Below are 18,406 nucleotides of genomic sequence, written 5' to 3' on the forward strand. Positions count from 1 at the left end.
GCAAATGGGGTTTTGGTCCCCAGTTACGCCCCTCGAAATGATTCTGACCCTAGGTTTTAGGGCTGCGACAATGGCTTCGGTCCCTTGGTTAAGGCCCTCTGAAATGGAGTTTTTCCTGGCCTTGGCCGTTAGAGCGTCTAAATGGGTTTGAGCCTTGAGCTTAGCACCGAAATGGTTCGCCGCCCCGAGGTACGCCCTAAAATGATGGTTTGCCCCTCGGTTAGGCCCCTGGAAAATGGTTGGCCTTGAGAAAGCGCACCCTCTAAATTGGTGCGGGCCCCTGTGTTTAGGCCGCTGAAAATCGGGTTGGGGCCCCTAGGTACACCCCTGAAAAGGGGTTTCGCGCGCCCCTGAAACTTTTAGGCCACCTGACAATGTCGTGCTCCCCTAAACGCTACGAGTCTCCTCTGAAATGGGCTCTGTCCACTAGTTACGGGGCCCCGGAAATGGTTCTGGCCCCCTAATTCACGGTCCCCTGAAATTGCGTTCGGTCCACTAGCTTAGGCCCCTGTAAATGAGGTGGCCTCTAGCTTAGGCCTCTGGAAAGCCGATTTTGGGCCCTGAGTAGGGCCCCTGGAAATCGGAGTTTGGTCCGCCTGAGTTAGGGTGTCTTGAAATGGGGGTTGGGGCCCCCGAGTTAGAAGCCCAGAAATGGGGTTTGGCCCCTAGGTTAAGGTCCCCTGAAATGAGGTTTGGTTCCCTAGTTTAGGGCCCCGATGGGTTTGGCCCCTGTGTTTAGGCAAATGATAAATGGGTTTTTGGGCCCCTAGACGTTTAGGCCCAAAACTCCCATTTCCAGGGCCCCCTAGACCCAAGCCCAAAAACCACCATTCCAGGGCCTCCTAACTCTATGTCCAAAACCCCCATCCAGGCCCCAAACCTTTAGACCCCGAAATTGGGCTTGGCCCCTTGGGTTAGGCCCCTGGAAATGGTTTGGGCCCTGGTTAGGTCCGTGAAATTGGTTTGTGCCGCCTGGTGTCGGGCCTGAAATGGGTTTTCGGCGCCCCTGGATTAGGCCCCTGAAATGGGTTGGGCCCCTGATGTTAGGGTCGTTGAAATGGATTTTGTCCCTGTTTCGGACCCGAAATGGGTTTTAGCGCCCTGGGTTACGGCCCCCGAAATGTGTTTTGCCCCTGTTAAAGGGCATTTGAAATGCGTTTGTCCCCTAGAGTTACGGGCATCTGGAGAAAAGGGTTTTGGGACTGCTAGTTTAGGCCCTGACTGAAAAAGGGTGGCCCATTGGGTTAAGGAAATGGAATTTGCCCCTGAGTTAGGAGCTACGAATGGTTTCGGCCCCTACTTTAGTGCCCCGGAAATGGGTTTGGCCCCGTGAGGTACGAGGGCCATGGAAATCGTTTTTTGTCCCTTACCCACGTGAAGGTGGTGAAAACCCGTCCCTGTGTCGCACCCAATGCTTGCCAGCAACCAATTGAATGAGTACGGCCTTGCGTTCCACCCTACTAGGGTGCCTGTGCGTCGGGGCCAAGATAGGGATATGTTCCATCATTGCCCCACACAGTTCGGAAAACCCATTGCAAGCAAAGCCATGCCTAACATATCCACTTCACTTTCCAGAGTCACAACCTTTCGTAGGCCGCACCTTCAAACCCGGCATTGCTTTTGGCTACTTGCATCACTGCGCAAGGCCCCCCATAAGATTCTGCCTCACTCCAAATTGAAATCCCCGGACGACGCGTTAGCTTCTGGTGTTGCAAAGCTTCAAGAAAGGCTACTTGCAAAACTCGGTTCTCCACTGTGGAGGCTGCTCGTCCAATGCTTGTTCGTATTACGCGCGTTTCAGGGCAAGGGGGACACAGCCATGTCCCAAATGTTTCTAGAGCAAAGTGCTCCTACGCATGCGAAGTTCCGCAGCCCAGCTGCGCATCCTCCCACACCGCCGGTCCATAACAACTGCTGGTTCTCACAGTCTGTGTGTTCGTTTTTTTTCTCTCCTTTTATGTTGTTTGCTCTCTTTTGTTAGTCTGTTGGTCTTTTCTTCTATTGCCTTTTTATGTGGGGCTCTAGTTCATGTTAGATAATGGGAGTTGGGTCCCTATTGGTGTTTATTGTGAAGCCTCTTTGAAGGATATAAATGCCTTGTGTGTTTTTTGGGCTCCTCTGGTATGTTTTTAAGTTGCTTCTCCTGTGATAATTTGGGATTGGCGCCCCCTGGCTTAGGCCTCTTTGTGATTTTATTTGCGTGGCTTGGTTTTGCTCGAGTTTTTGGGTCTCCTTGGAAATTGGATCCGTGTAGTGATTCCTGCTCCATGGTCGTTTAATGTGAGCTCACCCCACACGATAAATAGCTGGGTGCTTGTGTTGTTGGTGGTGACCTCCTTTGGGTTCCGGCCCTGGAATGAGGTTTTGGTCTCTAGTATTAGCGGGGCCTTATGGAGCAATCTTTCCTTGAAAATGGGTGCCTTGTGGCCACCTAGGTTAGGCCTTGAAAGGTGTTTGGTGCCCCATCTGAGGTCACGTGGCGTGGAATGTGGTTCCATTCTGGGTCCCACGCTTATGCGCCGCTCCATGGAAACGGGAGGTCCTGTTCGGGGCCCTTTTGAGGTTTATGGCTGAAATTGGTTTTTTGTGGCCCTACGTCAGAGCCCCTCGAAATCGGGTTGCGGTCCTAAGGTTAGCCGACCTCTGAAAATGGTTCGGGCCCTGGGTGGTCCTGGAAATGGGGTTTGGGTGCCCGATGTAACCCCCTGGAAAATGAGGTGTGTGGTCCTCTAGTATGCCCCTGCTATGGATGGTCGGCGGGCCTATGGTACGGCCCTGGAATGGGTGGTACTTTTGTGCCGCTCCAGTGCTTTCAATAGTGCTCCTCCTCTGTCCGTGGCTCGCGGTACTCTGCCTTGCGATTAATGTTCAGCGTGTACATCGCCACGACGGTTACGCTGAGGTGTGACACGTCAGGAAAATGTCCGTTTGTGAATCTCAGGTCCATTGGATGCTGTGCTAATGGGGCGTTGCTCATCACTTCCGCGAAAAGGCGCAAGGTTGTCTGCTGCCTTGCACAAAAGGGAGGTGGTGAGACGTACCAGGACCACCGTTCGGGCCAATGTTTTGCCCCATCAGGCACTGGTGCTGCTCAATCCATGGAACGTGGGAACATGGATATGATGGGATAGCTGAGGAACAGCTACCCACAGTGCACCGCTCCTTAAATCGATGGTAGCCTTGGGCCATGGACGCAAGCAATCTATTTTGTGATCGCATTGTGGACGCGCAAAACTGATTTTATAACATCGGTTTTGTAATATCGGTTTAAACTACTTCGAAATAATCGTGCAGTGTAGACGTACCCTGAGAAGCTGGAAGCCTAAAAGAAGCTAAGAGAAGCTGAGTGCTCTTAAGGGATCCTGGAGGGGAGACTACAGGTGCAGTTGCCCTGCACTGTAACACTAAACATACCAAAATTATACGTTTGACATATGCGTTGACACTAATGGATGTCACATTGAGAAAAAAAGATTGCCTGTATGAAAGAATAATTTCCACGGTCAGAATATTATGGAGCAGCAAGAATCCTGGGATTCACCAGCTATCATATAAGCATGGAATTGCAGACCAGTGCAAGTTTCTACAGTTACACAAGAGCTATAGAACTCTTATTGCCACAGAAATACACCTTGAGTGATGCTGTGTTAAAAAGTTACAGCTGAAAAATAAACCACCATAAACAAAGCTACAAGATAATGTTTCTGTAGAAAAAAAGACGTTCAGTATAGGATTGAATCCTTCCAGTAACTCTGAAAGATGAGAGAGAGAATCACACATGAAAATTTTGTGCAAATTCCCCAGCAGCAAAATTAAATCAAGAGAATTGATTGGATTTTGACAGCTTCATTCATTATGTCTTCACAAAGCCACTGGAAAGTTTTTCAGAAATGAAGAAGTGAGTCTAAATTACGGATTAATTAGCAGTAGAAGGCAAAACACAGAGGAGAGGTACAAATAGTAGAGAGCAAGGAGGAGATAAAACACAGTGGAGAGAGATAAAACAGAAGGGAGGCTGAAAAAGTGACCTAGTAGTAGTGCATCAGCATTTACAAATAACTTTCACATCTCTCTAGGGAAGCATGAGCTAGGATTACTGCTTCTCCAGCACTCTCAGCACTTGAGAAAAGGGATTCCTCGTGTCACTCTAGCGACCATCTCTGGCCAAATGATGTGTCATTCCTGTTCAGTAAACAACCTGTCTCTCCTTAAAACACTCCTTTTAGTGAGATTTCCACAATTTATCTATATCCTGCTAGCAGCAAAGCACTGAATTAAAAAAAATTAAAATTAAAATGTCAAAAGGATAAACCAAACAACATTTAGGATATACTTGATGTGATTAAACTTAGCTCCTCATTGTTTACTTATGCCTCTTTCCTTACCCTTCCTTCCACCCATAACTCCAAATGGTCTGTCATTAATTTCATTACCTTATCAATCTAATTTATATTAGAGATGCTTCTAGCAATCTTGGCTATTTGCTTGTAAATTAAAGAGCCATGTGTACCAAAAGTTTTTTTATATTGTGTTATATTAATAAAAAATATCAGAGGCAGTAACTACTAGTTCTACTAACCAGAAGATTAAATATGATGTATGATCTTTGTGCATGGAATAGGGGTAATTGCAGAAGACTCCTGAGGGGGAAAATGAGAGGGGAAAAAAAGGAGTAAAGCCACAGACATAAAAGAAGAGTACAATGGGTCATCAAACAAGAAATTAACAAAAATCCCAAGGGAGAAGCATGAATGCATGGAGGTGAAAAAGAGTAGAAGATAGCTTAATTTTAGCTAAACTGTACATGGATTTCTTTCAGATGCCAATAGTGGATGGGTAACCAAAAGAACTCAGAAATAAAACCTTAAATGTTGCAGTTCCCCACGAACACTTCCCCATTTGAAAGAGTGTAGGAAAGGAAGTGAGAGAGAAGTTACCCTAACAACTGAAATTAAACACTAGCACATGTTCCTTTATCAGAGAGACCTGCAGAGAGAGACTACTTTAAGTTGTTTGAGTTCCCAGAGAGCTAGATCTTTGGTGCAGTATGATTGTTTAGCACTGGGGTGGAAAACTGATGTCAGCTGCAAAAGCCAAGTAAGTGGCTCAGAGAGGATCAACCAGATGCAAGGATGATGATCCTGAAGCTGTACAGCCAAAGTAGGTTCTCATGTTCCACATGCCCTTCTTGCTATCAGCATACCAGTGAAAGGCAGGGGAGAGGCATGATTGCTAAAAAAAAAGAGGAGGCTAGCATTTAGAAGTCACTATATTACTCTGATTTTGAACTAAGTTTACAGCCCTTTGTGGCTCTCACAGGACAGCAGCCCTCAGACTGCTCTAACAGGTTAAGTAACATGATGCTGACCATTACTGTGAAGTTAATATAGACAGGGACAAATCATATTAAGCACAACCAACTGTACAATGTTAAAAAACAAACTACTGAGACATCGGTTTACCCACGATAAGCTGACAGTGTTAAATGTGATTTGCTATTGGTAGCAGAGTCATGGTCAAAATTATGCTGGTTAACATGATACCCTTAAGGTCGTGTTCTAACTATGTAATTTTCCAGAGGCAACTTTGCCCACACCACTCATCATCTTTCTTTGATAATAATATATTACACAAATCTTTTGTAAACATATGGAAAAGTAGACTTGCACAGCAGAGAGCTGAAAGTTTAAGAAGATAATCCCAGCTTCTCATCCTTATCTAGAAAGTAGATCACCACCACAGTTTGGGAAAAGACAGACTATCTAGGATTGCTTTATATGCAGAGGTCGTACCTGGAGTTTGTACTACTGCTTGTAGATTCTTCTCCTGAAGTTGCTGAATTTTTTCAGTCTTGGCTTTGTTATCTCGCTCTAATGATCGAATTTTATGTATATATTGATTATTCAGAAATTTCAAGTCAGCCGTCTCATGTTCAACCTTTCTTAATGTGGCCTTCAAGTCTAGAAAACAACAAAACAATAGCTATCAATATTCTAATAGTACAAAAATATGCATAAAGGAGTCATGTGTCCTCATTTTCAAAAACATGACAATTATACAGGGGCTGATACTGTTATGTAGTTCTTTAGATTTTTGCAAAGTTCATGCAAATTTTCTCTCATTATTACTAATACGTTTTTCAGCTGTTAAAGTCTTACTTCATGTAAGTAACATCTGAGTTTTATTTACAGATTATTATTATTATTGTTCTTGTTGTTTTTATTCAGTATAGACAGACTCCAGTGGAATGAGCTGGAGACTTGTAGTTCTGTCAGACTGTAGAGCACAAGTAACAGGGGTGATGTGCAAAAGCAGCTTAAAGATCAGCTTTGCCAATGATCTCAGTGATGCTCTGTGCAGGCTTTTCCTCTTGAGTTGTGCTGCTCTAACTTATGCCAGGCTGCAACAGACACAAGGGCTCAGAAACATCCTGGCCACATCCTCTGAAGAAGTGAGTTTTTTATCCATGAAAGCTTATGCCCAAATAAATCTGTTAGTCTTTAAGGTGTCAGTGGACTCCTCATTGTTTTTGTGGATACAGACTAACACGGCTACCCCTCTGATCCTCTTTCTTGTAGCCATTAACTATTTATCCTTCTATGCCAGGAATAGTAAGTGGCATAAGCCGATTACTATGACTGCTCTGTGCCATCCGAATATCACCCGAAGACTGATATGCTCCTCCTTAGACAGGATTAAGATGTCCTTATAGCCAGGACTACGCTGGTGGTGCGGCAAAGAAAACCGTCACTGGCTCTTCATTCATAGTGAGGACAGTAATGAAAAAAAAAAAAAGAGATAAATATACTGGAATACTGCTTTTGCTGATTACATTTGTCATTGTGATGCTATTGCACAAAACGGAACACAGACGCTTTAGCTTTCTCTGTCAATATTAAGGATACAGTAATGTGAATTCATTGTTTCATTTACTATTCTTTTTAATATATAATTATTTTTACAGCAAAATGATTGACCAAGTATTCTACAACTAGTTAATAACATAGCAAAAGCATCCTGATTGGTTAATAACTTAGACTGGTTATAAAATCGCACAGTATTTTAATATCATGTGCTGCAAAGAGCCGCGGGCGACACATTAAAGAGCCACTTGCAGCTCCCAGGGCTCAGTCTGAGTGTCACTGTAGGAGAAGTATCTCTGAAAAAAAAATGTAACTTGACATGATCAGTATGTTAAAATATTGGAGTTCAGCAGCCTTTAGATTATAGAATAAACATTTGTACATTTAGGCCCCAGTCTGCAAACACACTGAAGTCAATGGGACTACACGTGGGCTTAAAGTTAAGAACATACAGAAGAATTTGCAGGATCAGGGCCATATGTGCAATCTGAAACAAAATCCAGTTATTTTTGATATTCAAAAAGACTGAAAAGTATCTTAATTTTTCATATTACCTTTAACATGACGATCAGATTGTTCTTTCAGTTTCAATATCTCTAAATGTAATTCATTATTTTCCCTGGTGAGTTTAGCATTCTCTGCTTTATAAGGTTCTAGAATAGCATCAAAATTGCTGCATTCTTTTTCAATTTTTCCAGCAGATAACTTTGTACTGCGCAGGCTCTCTGTTGTATGGACAAGGTCACTGAAATCAAAAGACAGCAGACAGTCTAAATTCAGGTAAGAATCCTACCAAATTGAAAGTTATAATTCCAAATGGTTATTTTGTCCTTAAAAAGGCAGTCATGTTGTTTGAAACCATTTTAAAATTATACCGCTACCTCGATATAATGCCACCCAATATATCCAAATTCGTGCTATAACGTGGTAAAGCAGTGCTCCAGAGAGGCGAGGCGAGGCTGCACACTCCAGTGGATCAAAGCAAGTTCAATATAACACGGTTTCACCTATAACGCGGTAAGGTTTTTTGGCTCCCAAAGGACAGCATTATATTGAGGTAGAGGTGTACTTGCTTAATCTACTAGAGAGATTTTAAGACTCCCTCTCTTATACACAGGTACATTACAAAACATAAGTATATAAAGTCAGAATTTTCACTACAAAGATTTGATGATAATTCAGTGCAAACTTCAAAATATTAATGCAGTATAATGCAATAGACATAAATGCAGCTGATCTTTTCCTTCTGGCTTTAGTCTAGAATTGTTGGTTCCAACTTGCTAGATATTCAGAAAGGATTCTCTGGTTACATAATAATGCTGGCAGAACTGCCAGAGGCCACCAATAATTAGTTTCTGTACCATACCAAGTGTCTATAAACTAAAAATGTGGGATTAATAAATATATTCCTAAAATTAGGCCTAACTAATTTTCCCTAAAGAATTCTCTTTGTGAAGAAAAATTCACAGCAGCACAAGTAGTTCTATTGTTTTAAATAGAAATCTTCTTAAATTTTCAATATGAAAAATGGTATCCTATCAAGAAAGTTTCTATCTTCAATAATCAATTAGATTATCATTTTTTTCTTATAAAGTATCTTGCCTATGGACACACTGGACCTGGTTATTCAACCAGAAATGAGGTTGATCTGCTCTCGTTGTAGACAAAATGAGTTGCCTTGAGTTTTGGTTTTTCTAAATTAAAATGTTTTATGTTGCTCTTCAAGGATAAGCTGTAACACGACATGAGCTGAAAAATACTGGGTGGACAAACTGGTGTGTCCACTAAGACTGAAAATGAGAACTGGCATAAAATGCATAAAGAACACAATGATGAATATTACAGAAAATACTATAGTGCCTTTACATAAATCACTGATGCAGCCTCATCTCAAATACTGTGTGCATCCCTTCTCAAAAAGGACATTTCTGAACTAGGGGTGTTCAAAGAAAGGCAACGACAATAATTAAGGGCATGGAAAAACTATCATATGAAGAAAGAGTGAAAAGATTGGGATTGTTTACGGTAGAAAGGAGATGAAGAAGAAGAGACATGATAAAAGCATAGATGGCATAGACAAGGCAGATCAAAAGCTTTGGTTATCCCTGCCTCATATCACAAGACCAAGTGGATATTCAATTATATTAAAGGAAAGGAAATTCAAAATTGATAAACAACATGTAATTAAACTGTGGTAGTCATTGCCACAGGAAGTCACTGAGGCCAAGAATTTAAAAGTGATTCAAAAAGGTATTAATAGGTATCTCAAGAATATTTAGTTACCATAATTAACTGTAACAAATTTTGTGAAAGGAACATTAAACCTCATACCTCAGAGGGCTCAAACCAATCTACTGGTACTCAGGATGAGACCTAAGTATGAGGCAGATTACTCCACAGCAGCTGATTGTGGGGTTCTTACACCTTCCTCCGAAGCATCTGGTGCTGGCCACTATCCGAGACAGGATACTGGACTAGTTGGACCTCTGTTCTGATCCAGTATGGCAATTCCTGTGTGCCTAATGGCATCAAAGCCATCAAACAGCTGAAGAGTGGATAAGTTGTCCTTCAGACATACTACTTAGCTACATTCATTTTTCTGCTTTATGCAACCAGTTGCATCCCATTACACATTTCAGTAAATGTGGACACAGATACATATACACTCTACCCACATAAGATTATTAAGAACCAGAGTCAGGAGGTAAGTTTTCATTTTTAGCCTCAGTTTAGACATTTTGAATTTTTAAGTGAAGATCATCAGCCTTTACAGAGACCAGTAAATACCCAGTTGTCCCAGGAGTTGGATACTAGGATTTTCTTAACTTGTCAATACTTAGAAACTATTCCAATAAAATCTCATAAAATTTTAAATGTTCACTTTAAACAATTTCTCATTTGACCCTATTTCAACAGAAAAATTTGTTTTTTTGTTTTTAAAGCAATTTTTTAAAAGAATAAGTTCTCCACTAGTTTTATAGTCAAGTAGCATGCACTGCTATGACTAATGTTCTTTTTAAAGATTTCTCTTTTGTTTGGATACCTAAAAAGTTTTTCCACCAGAGGCAAGCTCTCCACTCCCAAGGGTTGTCGATAGCCCAGCTGATCTAGCCTCTTCCTGAGGTTAATGAACTTTCGCTCTGCAGCCGTGCTCATTGTGAATATGCTTCAAAAGTGATTTTATCGCTCCCACCAAAAACAAGGTGACCTGAAAAAGATTATAGAATATATACAGAGTATCTTTCTTGCTGCTGTACAACATGAATAAGTAAAAGCAATCCTTTCTGGTTAAATAAAATAAATAAATAAATAAATAAATAGTATTTTTGTATATGAAATATAGATTTCTATATACCATATATACTTGTTCATAAGCTGAATTTTTTTTTAGTAAAAAAGGGAAGCATCAGAGAAGGGGGTCAGCTTATGAACGGGTACAGAGAGGGAGAGGTGGGACACAGCCCCTCCCCCCCAGCAGAGGGGGCAAGGAGAGGCAGCAGTGCCAGAAGGGAAGAGGCAGGGCCAGAGTCTCTCCACTTCTGGCCACGCTGCTCTCCCCTCAGTCTCTGAAGCAGCTGCAGCTGGCAGGCCAGGACACTTTGTTTACTTAGGTTTACCTCCGTGCCTGCAGACACTCGAGGTAAATAAACTGTCTCGGCCTTCCAGTGGCTCATCCTGATGGCCTGGTTGCCAAACTTTGCTGACCCCTGAATTATAGGGGGTCATAAAAATGGAAATTTTTTATGACCCATTCATACTTATCCATCTTGCGGGGGTCGGCTTATAAACAAACCAGCTTATGATTGAGTATATACAGTTCTCGAAACGTTGTGTAACTAAAAGCCTTTATTAAAAGATACTTTCCACTTACACTGAGTTTTATTATAAAGAAATTATTTAGCAAATTTTTATACTACACCTGTTTGAGCTCCTCACATGAAGTATATACAAAATCATCTCTCTCTTTTCCCTCCCATCAGCAAGAACCAAACTTCAGGGAGATATTTTTATGCAAAGACTAAATCAAAGTGGATTCGGAACCTCCTGTCCCCATGTGTCTCTGTGCCCCAACTCTGCCATTTCCCTTCCCCCATGTAGCCCTGCACCCCCCTTCCCTTGTGTCCCTGCATCACCTCTGAATTTTGTGGTCATCTTGACCTCCACCAGGAGTGAGATCCATGGACCAGTTCTCAAAAAAAATTTTGTTTCCTTCACATACAAATTTCACTCAAAGTTCACAGTTCCAGTGGATTATTACTCCTGGGGGAATTCTGTGCCACTGTACATGCACATAATTAATGTGCCATGCATATTTTTATCTTTATTTTTGCAGAAAATAGCTTCTGCTGAAAAGTTGATGCACTTCTACCTTTTGCTCAACAGAGGACGCTGTGGCACTAGAACAGAGCAGCCACTCCCAGCCAGCTAGGGAAGAGAGAGAGCCTTCAGTGTCTTCTTCACAGCACCTGTCCGGCCAGGTCAGGAGACAGACAGTGGGGAGCTGCTGGTGGGTGGGGGAGCAGTGTCAGCAGGCTCATAAGGGCTAGTGGGGGAGGAGAGACTGGAGCAGGGGCCGAATGGGAGTGGAGGCACAGGGCTACAGTGGGGAGGGAGGTACAGAGCCACATGGGGATGGGGGAGGGAGTGCAAGGCCACATGTGGGTAGGGGTATGGCTGAGTGGGGGAAAAGAGAGACACATAAGGATGGGGGGAGGTGTGCAAGGACACCTAGGGATGAGGGGAGGAGGCTGGCTGAGGTGCTTCAGAGACACAAGGGGAGGGGGGGGTGCAGGGCTACATGGGGGAATGGGAATGGCTGAGTTGGGGCCCAGAGACACATGGGGACAGGAGGTTCAGGGACACGTGGGGATGGGGGCTGCAGGAACACAGGGGTATGGAGGGAATGGGTATCTGAGTGGGGGTGGAGGAACATATGCACTTGACTGAATGGGAGAGGCTAAGGGTCAGCCAGGGTCTGTACAGGGGAAGCTCCCTAGCAATCCCTCCCCGCCCCGCCCCCCCTCCCCCAAAAAAACCTGTTCCATAGTTTTCCCACCCATACCCAACAACCCTCCAAGCTGACACCCAGACACTATGAGATTTATTTGGGCATAAGCTTTCGTGGGTAAAAAACCCACAAAAGCTTATGCCTAAATAACTCAGTTAGTCTTTAAGGTGCCCCCAGACTCCTTGAGATAATAGTGTGTTATTTTGACAAATAAAATATGCAGAATTTTGAAGAAATTTAAAATACCGTGCACAAAAAAAATTATTTTTTTGGTGCAGAATTCCCCCAGGAGTAGATTATAACTGTTAGATGTCATGATCACATCAGATGAAGAAGTTATATAACTTAGGCCAATCCTACGGAGGACCTGGAAGATGGACCACAACCTTGAATTTGACCTGGTACTCAGTGCGGGGGATGGGGGTGTGTCAACGAAGGAAGCAGAGCACTGGAATGGTGTGATCTTGGTAGCCTTCGTTTCTGAGCAGATGACCAGCTGTTCTGTACCAATTGCAGGTTGTTGTTTTTTAATGTTAGTTTTATAATTAGTAAGTTATAGCAACTCAGACTGGAGATCAAAAACGTATAAATCATTGTCACCAGATCTCTGAGAGATTGCAACCTCAGTATCTCTCTGAATTTCTCAGTGCATCTGAATATCCAATAATCTGTCAGTGATAGAGAGAGGATGATTTATTTCAAATGCTTCCCTCTCCTGATGCTCATTATTTCCAGGATTTAGCTTCAACCAGCAGCTCTTCATCCAGTTGCTGATCTCAGCCAAATGCTTGCTTCTCTGGGAGATAAATGGTCCTGCTTGCCTCTGATATGCAGGTGATGTAGAGTTTCACATCATCTGCTCACTTTTTAATCCATGTTTCACAATCTCCCTTAGTGACTTCACATAGATGACAGAACAAGGGAGATGTTGTGAGGATTCACAAATGAAGGCTTTGAAGGTGGAAAAGCAGGTGTCCACAACAACTGAAGCTACAAATGAAGATCCCTGTCACATGCCTGAGGCCAGGCAGAAAGATCTCATGGTCCACTATCAAAACTTCTCACTGAGAGGTTTCTAATGATAGTAGCATAGATGCAAGGCCCTGCTCTGTAGTCAAGAGAAGATTACCCAGAAAACCACCCAGCACCATCTTTGTACCATGTCCTGGCCTGAATCATTACTTTGCATTTATCAATACTGAATTTCATCTGCCATTTGTTCCCCTCTCACCCAGTTTAGGAAGATCTCTTTGTAACTCTTCGCAGTTAGCTTTAGATTTAACTTTCTTGAGTAATTTTGTGTCATCTGCAAACTTTGACAATTCATTGTTTATCCTTTTTTTCCAGATCATTTATGAATATGTTGAACAGCACAGGTCCCAGTACAGGTTGCTGGGGGACCCTTATATTTACCATACTCCACTGTGAAAACCGAACATTTATTCCTACTCTTCATTTCCTATCTTTTAACCAGTTACTGATCCATGAGAGGTCCTCTCCTCTTGTCCCATGACTGCCTACTCTGCTTAAGAGCCTTTGGTGAGGGATTCAGAGTAGCAGCTGTGTTAGTCTGTATCCGCAAAAAGAACAGGAGTACTTGTTGCACCTTAGAGAATAACAAATTTATTTCAGCATAAGCTTTAGATAATATATACCTTCAAGTCAGCGGCACTGCTATGGGTACCCGCATGGCCCCACAGTATGCTAACATCTTTATGGCTGACTTAGAACAACACTTCCTTAGCTCTCGTCCCCTAACGCCTCTACTCTACTTGCACTACGTTGATGACATCTTCATCATCAGGACCCATGGAAAAGAAGCCCTCGAGGAATTCCACCATGATTTAAACAATTTCCATCCCACCATCAACCTCAGCCTAGACCAATCCACACAAGCGGTCCATTTCCTAGACACTACTGTGTTAATAAGCGATGGTCACATAAACACCACCCTATACCGGAAACCCACTGACCGCTATACTTACCTACATGCCTCCAGCTTCCATCCAGGACACACCACACGATCCATTGTCTACAGCCAAGCTCTAAGATACAACCATATTTGCTCCAGTCCTCAGACAGAGATAAACACCTACAAGATCTCTATCAAGCATTCTTAAAACTACAATACCCACCTGCTGAAGTGAAAAAACAGATTGACAGAGCCAGAAGAGTACCCAGAAGCCACCTATTACAGGACAGGCCCAACAAAGAAAATAACAGAATGCCACTAGCCATCACCTACAGCCCTGAACTAAAACCTCTTCAGCGCATCATCAAAGATCTACAACCTGTCCTGAAAGATGATCCCTCACTCTCCAGATCTTGGAGACAGACTAGTCTCACTTTCAGACAGCCTCACAACCTGAAGCAAATACTCACCAGCAACCACACACATACAACATAAACACTAACCCAGGAACCTATCCTTGCAACAAAGCCCGATGCCAGCCTCTGTCCACCATATCTATTCAGGTGACACCATCATAGGACCTAATCACATCAGCCACACAATCAGGGGCTCGTTCACTTGCACATCTACCAATATGATATATTGCCATCATGTGCCAGCAATGCCCCTCTGCCATGTACATTGGCCAAACTGGACAGTCTCTAGCAAAGAAAAAATGGACACAAATCTGACATCAGGAATCATAACATTCAAAAACCCGTGGGAGAACACGTCAAATCTCTCTAACCACTCAGTGACAGACTTGAAGGTGGCAATTTGCAACAAAAAGCTTCAAAAACAGACTCCAAAAGAGAGACTGCTGAATCGAATTAATATGCAAATTAGATATAATTAACTTCGGTTTAAACAAAGACTGGGAATGGTTGGGTCATTACACTAATTGAATCTATTCCTTATGTTAAGTTCTCCTCATACCTTCTGTGGGTCATTTCAATTATCACTTCAAAGGGTTTTTACCTCCTGCTGAGATAGCTCATCTCAATTGATTGGACTCTTCCAGGTGGTTTGCATATTTTCCACCTTTTCATGTTCTCTGTATGTATAAATATCTCCTGTCTGTGTGTTCCATTCTATGCATCCGAAGAAGTGAGCTGTAGCCCACGAAAGCTTATGCTGAAATAAATTTGTTAGTCTCTTAAGGTGCCACAAGTACTCCTGTTCTTTTTGGTGAGGAACTTTGTCAAAGGTTTTCTTAAAGTCCAAGTATATGTATAGAAATGCAGATTCCAATTGCAGAAATGGGTCAGCACATGGCAGATTGGCACATGGGTCCACGGGACCCATGCCCAAGGGCCCCAGCAGTGCTAGAACCTGTGTAGAAGGGGAGAGGGCCACTAGCGCTGGAACTGTGGCCTTGTCCCTGCTCTTCCTCTTCCCCCTGAGGCCCCACACCCCCTGGCCAAGCCGGAGGCTAGAGCCAGGCATGGTAAGAGATGCCCAGGAAGCCCAGGCCACTCTGGGGCACCCCGACCCTCCACCTGTCCTGGGTGGAGGACCAGGGGGCCAAGAGCAGCGCCCAGCCCATGTCCCAGCCCACCCAGGGCAGGTGGAGGGTCTGGAGCTCTCCACAGTGGTCCAGGCTCTTTGAATGGTTAAGAACATAAGAGCGGCCCTACTGGATCAGACCAATGGTCCATCTAGCCCAGTGTCCTGTCTTCTGATAGTGGCCAATTCCAGGTGCCCCAGAGAGAATGAACAGAACAGGTTATCATCAAGTGATCCATCGCCTGTCACCCATTCCCAGCTTCTGGAAAACAGAGGCTAGGGACACCATCTCTGCCCATCCTGGCTAATAGCCATTGATGGACATATCCTCCATGAATTTATCCAGTTCTTTTTTGAACCCTGTTATAGTCTTGACCTTCACAACAACTTCTGACAAAGAGTTTCACAAACTGACTGTGCATGGTCTTTTAGCATCTTAGGGGCAGAGGAAGAGCAAGGGGCAGGCCCCCGTGGTAAGGGCTCCCACCAGGAAGAGGCTGGCTCCACTAACAGGGCTGTGCTTTGCAGCAGGGGAGCTGATCACCTTATCAGCTCCCTCCCTGCAAAGCGTAGCCACTGCTGCTCCCAGTTGCTCATGTTAAAAAGTGGGTGGGTATGTCCCACCCACCCCCAGTTCCAGAGCTCGTGGGCCCACGGGATGTGGGGAGAGGGGGAGGGTGGGCAAATGTTATTTGTGCCCAATGCCCCAATAAATCTTAAGTATCAGAGGGGTAGCCGTGTTAGTCTGGATCTGTAAAAGCAGCAAAGAATCCTGTGGCACCTTATAGGACGTCTGACGAAGTCGGTATTCGCCCACAAGAGCTCATGCTCGAATACGTCTGTTAGTCTATAAGATGCCACAGGACTCTTTGCCAATAAATCTTAATCTGCCTCTGGTCAGCACCGGGTGTTTGCACAGATTGTAGAGATGGGTCAGGGTGTATGTGCTCACAGGGTGTGTGTGCTCACATGGTGGGGGCCGTGGGGTTGCAAAGGTTACAGGAAGGATATATGGAAGAGGTCACCAGGGGATAGATGTGGGTAGATCACAGGGAGGCCTCAGGGTGGGAAGGTGTCGGCTGCAGCTGCGGTTGGTCAGAGAGAGGGGCCGGGTGGGAGTGGACGCAGATACACTAGGTGCAGGCAGCCAGGCACAGATCAGATCGGGGAACAGGCCCCACAGTGGGAGCAGGTGGTCAAAGGGAGACCTGGGCACAGACACAGTCACTCCTAGGAGGGGCCGGCTGGGGTAGGCGGACGGACACGTCTCAGGGAGGGGCGCGAGCAGGAGGGACGCAATGATGGTAACTGGGCCCCACCATCACTATCCAGGGTGATGTCGGGAGGGTCGGTAACACCCGGCGGCACAGGCCCGCTCAGGCCCAGCCCTGCCGCTAAGCGATGCCGAGTCCCTGCTTCAAGGAGCCCCGGGCCACTCCTCACCAGACCCAAACACCGGAATCCCCGGCCCCGGGCGCTCCCAGCCCTCCTGCCCCGACATCACTGTCATCAACGTCGCCATAGCAACAGCCCGTGACCCCCTCCTCCCCGCTGGGCTCGGCCCTTCCTTCCCCGGAAAGTGGCGGAAGCGAAACTGCAGGGGGCTGCTAGCGACCGCGCCCATAACCTCGAGGGCGAGGGACACTCACCGGCGACTCCGGCTCTGCAGGCCTCGGCGCGGGCAGCTGGCCCGACCTAGCGGTTTGAAAATGGCGCGCGGAGGAAGGTCCGCTTCCGCCCCGTCACCCCAGCAACCGGGCAAGCGCGAGCTCTGCCGCGTTCCGCACCAACTGTCGCACAGCAAGCAGCCCCTAGCGGCATTGGGGCTCCTAGCAGCCCGTCTTCCGCTGTGGCTTCCCGGAGAGCTCGCCTGCTCGTGTCCGCGGCCAGCGCGGGAGGGGTCCCGGCCCTAGAGACCGGAAAGGGCTGCAGGCGGGCTCAGCGGCTACTCACCACCAGGGCGGCCCTGAAACCCTCTGCCCCAGTACCGCAGTAGGGCAAGGGCGTAGTCTGTCGTTGCAAGTCGTCTTACCCGTAGAGACACCGTCCGTCTGCGTCACCCAGCCCCGGCCTGAGCGGGGCCTCGCAGCCACCAAAGTGACTCTCGCTGCACCGCGGTGGCACTTGGCTGCTGGAACGTTACAGGACAGCGAAAAACCCCTGTCCCAACAGCAGGGCTCTGGACTGTTTCTGGAATTGCCCAGTTTCTAGTATTGCCAGACCCAAGTATTCCAAAATCCCGCCTGGCTTAAAAATCACAGGCCTTTAAAAATAGTAGAATTAGAAACCCTTTGGTGCTTTTTGGGTTTCCTTCTGGTTCTTGAACCTGTGAAAGCAGATCCCATTTTCAAGATTTTCTCTGCAAGCCCAAAAACTGCTCTTTTATTTAATAAATAATCTGAGATTCTCATGGCTGAGATATGGGACTTCAAGACGAGTAAGCATTGCAAGGCCTGTGATAAAATTGCGAAAGGGAGTCTATGCTACAAAATTAGGTTGATTTTATTAAAAGTCAATTTTTAGAAATTAGTTTTATACAGTCGATTGCATATGTCCACACTAAGTGCGTTAAGGCAGTGGAGCGCATCCTGACTATTGTCGCTAGCATCAATTTCTGGAATGGTGCACTGTGGGTAGCTATTGCACGGTCTTTGCCACCCATTGAAATTCTGGGTTAAGCTCCCAATGCCTGACGGGGAAAAAACCTTGTCATGGGTGCTTTTGGGTACATGTCATCAGTTGCCCCTCCATGAAAGCAATGTCAGACAATCGTTTCATGCCAGACACCAGGGCGATTAGAAGAGCACAGCAAGGCACGCTGCGCATCAGAGAGGCTTTGAAAACCAGTTTCATGACTGGCCAGGCTTTGGGGTGACAGTTGTGTGTGTTTCTCCTTGATGCAAACCCATCCCTTGTTGATTTTAATTCCCTGTAAGCCAACCACCCACCCTCCTTCGAAATAAAGTAACTATTGTTTTGAAACCATGCATTCATTCTTTATTAATAAAAAAAAAGAACAACAGACAAGGTAGCCCTGATGGGATGGGGGAGGAAGGAAGGACAAGGCCACATTGCTTA

General features: G+C 45.1%; 1 protein-coding gene across 3 annotated transcripts in view; it reads right to left on the minus strand.

The window, feature by feature from the left end:
- CEP135 (centrosomal protein 135) overlaps positions 1 to 18,265 on the minus strand; it is a 98,513-nt gene extending 80,248 nt beyond the window's left edge. For 2 of the 3 annotated variants that reach the window (XM_032782790.2, XM_032782780.2), the window contains exons 1-4: positions 16,978 to 18,265; positions 9,907 to 10,071; positions 7,418 to 7,608; positions 5,793 to 5,960 (exon numbers count right to left, since the gene is read on the minus strand). In XM_032782790.2, the coding sequence (XP_032638681.1) occupies positions 5,793 to 5,960; positions 7,418 to 7,608; positions 9,907 to 10,019 (472 nt within the window). In that variant the 5' untranslated portion in view covers positions 10,020 to 10,071; positions 16,978 to 18,265. The remainder of the gene's footprint in view (positions 1 to 5,792; positions 5,961 to 7,417; positions 7,609 to 9,906; positions 10,072 to 16,977) is intronic. The other variant, XM_032782808.2, reaches the window with a different exon arrangement.
- Between the last annotated feature and the right edge of the window lie 141 nt (positions 18,266 to 18,406).

Source organism: Chelonoidis abingdonii, chromosome 5 (genome assembly GCF_003597395.2).
Source record: "Chelonoidis abingdonii isolate Lonesome George chromosome 5, CheloAbing_2.0, whole genome shotgun sequence".
In the NCBI taxonomy this organism is placed as follows: Eukaryota; Metazoa; Chordata; order Testudines; family Testudinidae; genus Chelonoidis; species Chelonoidis abingdonii.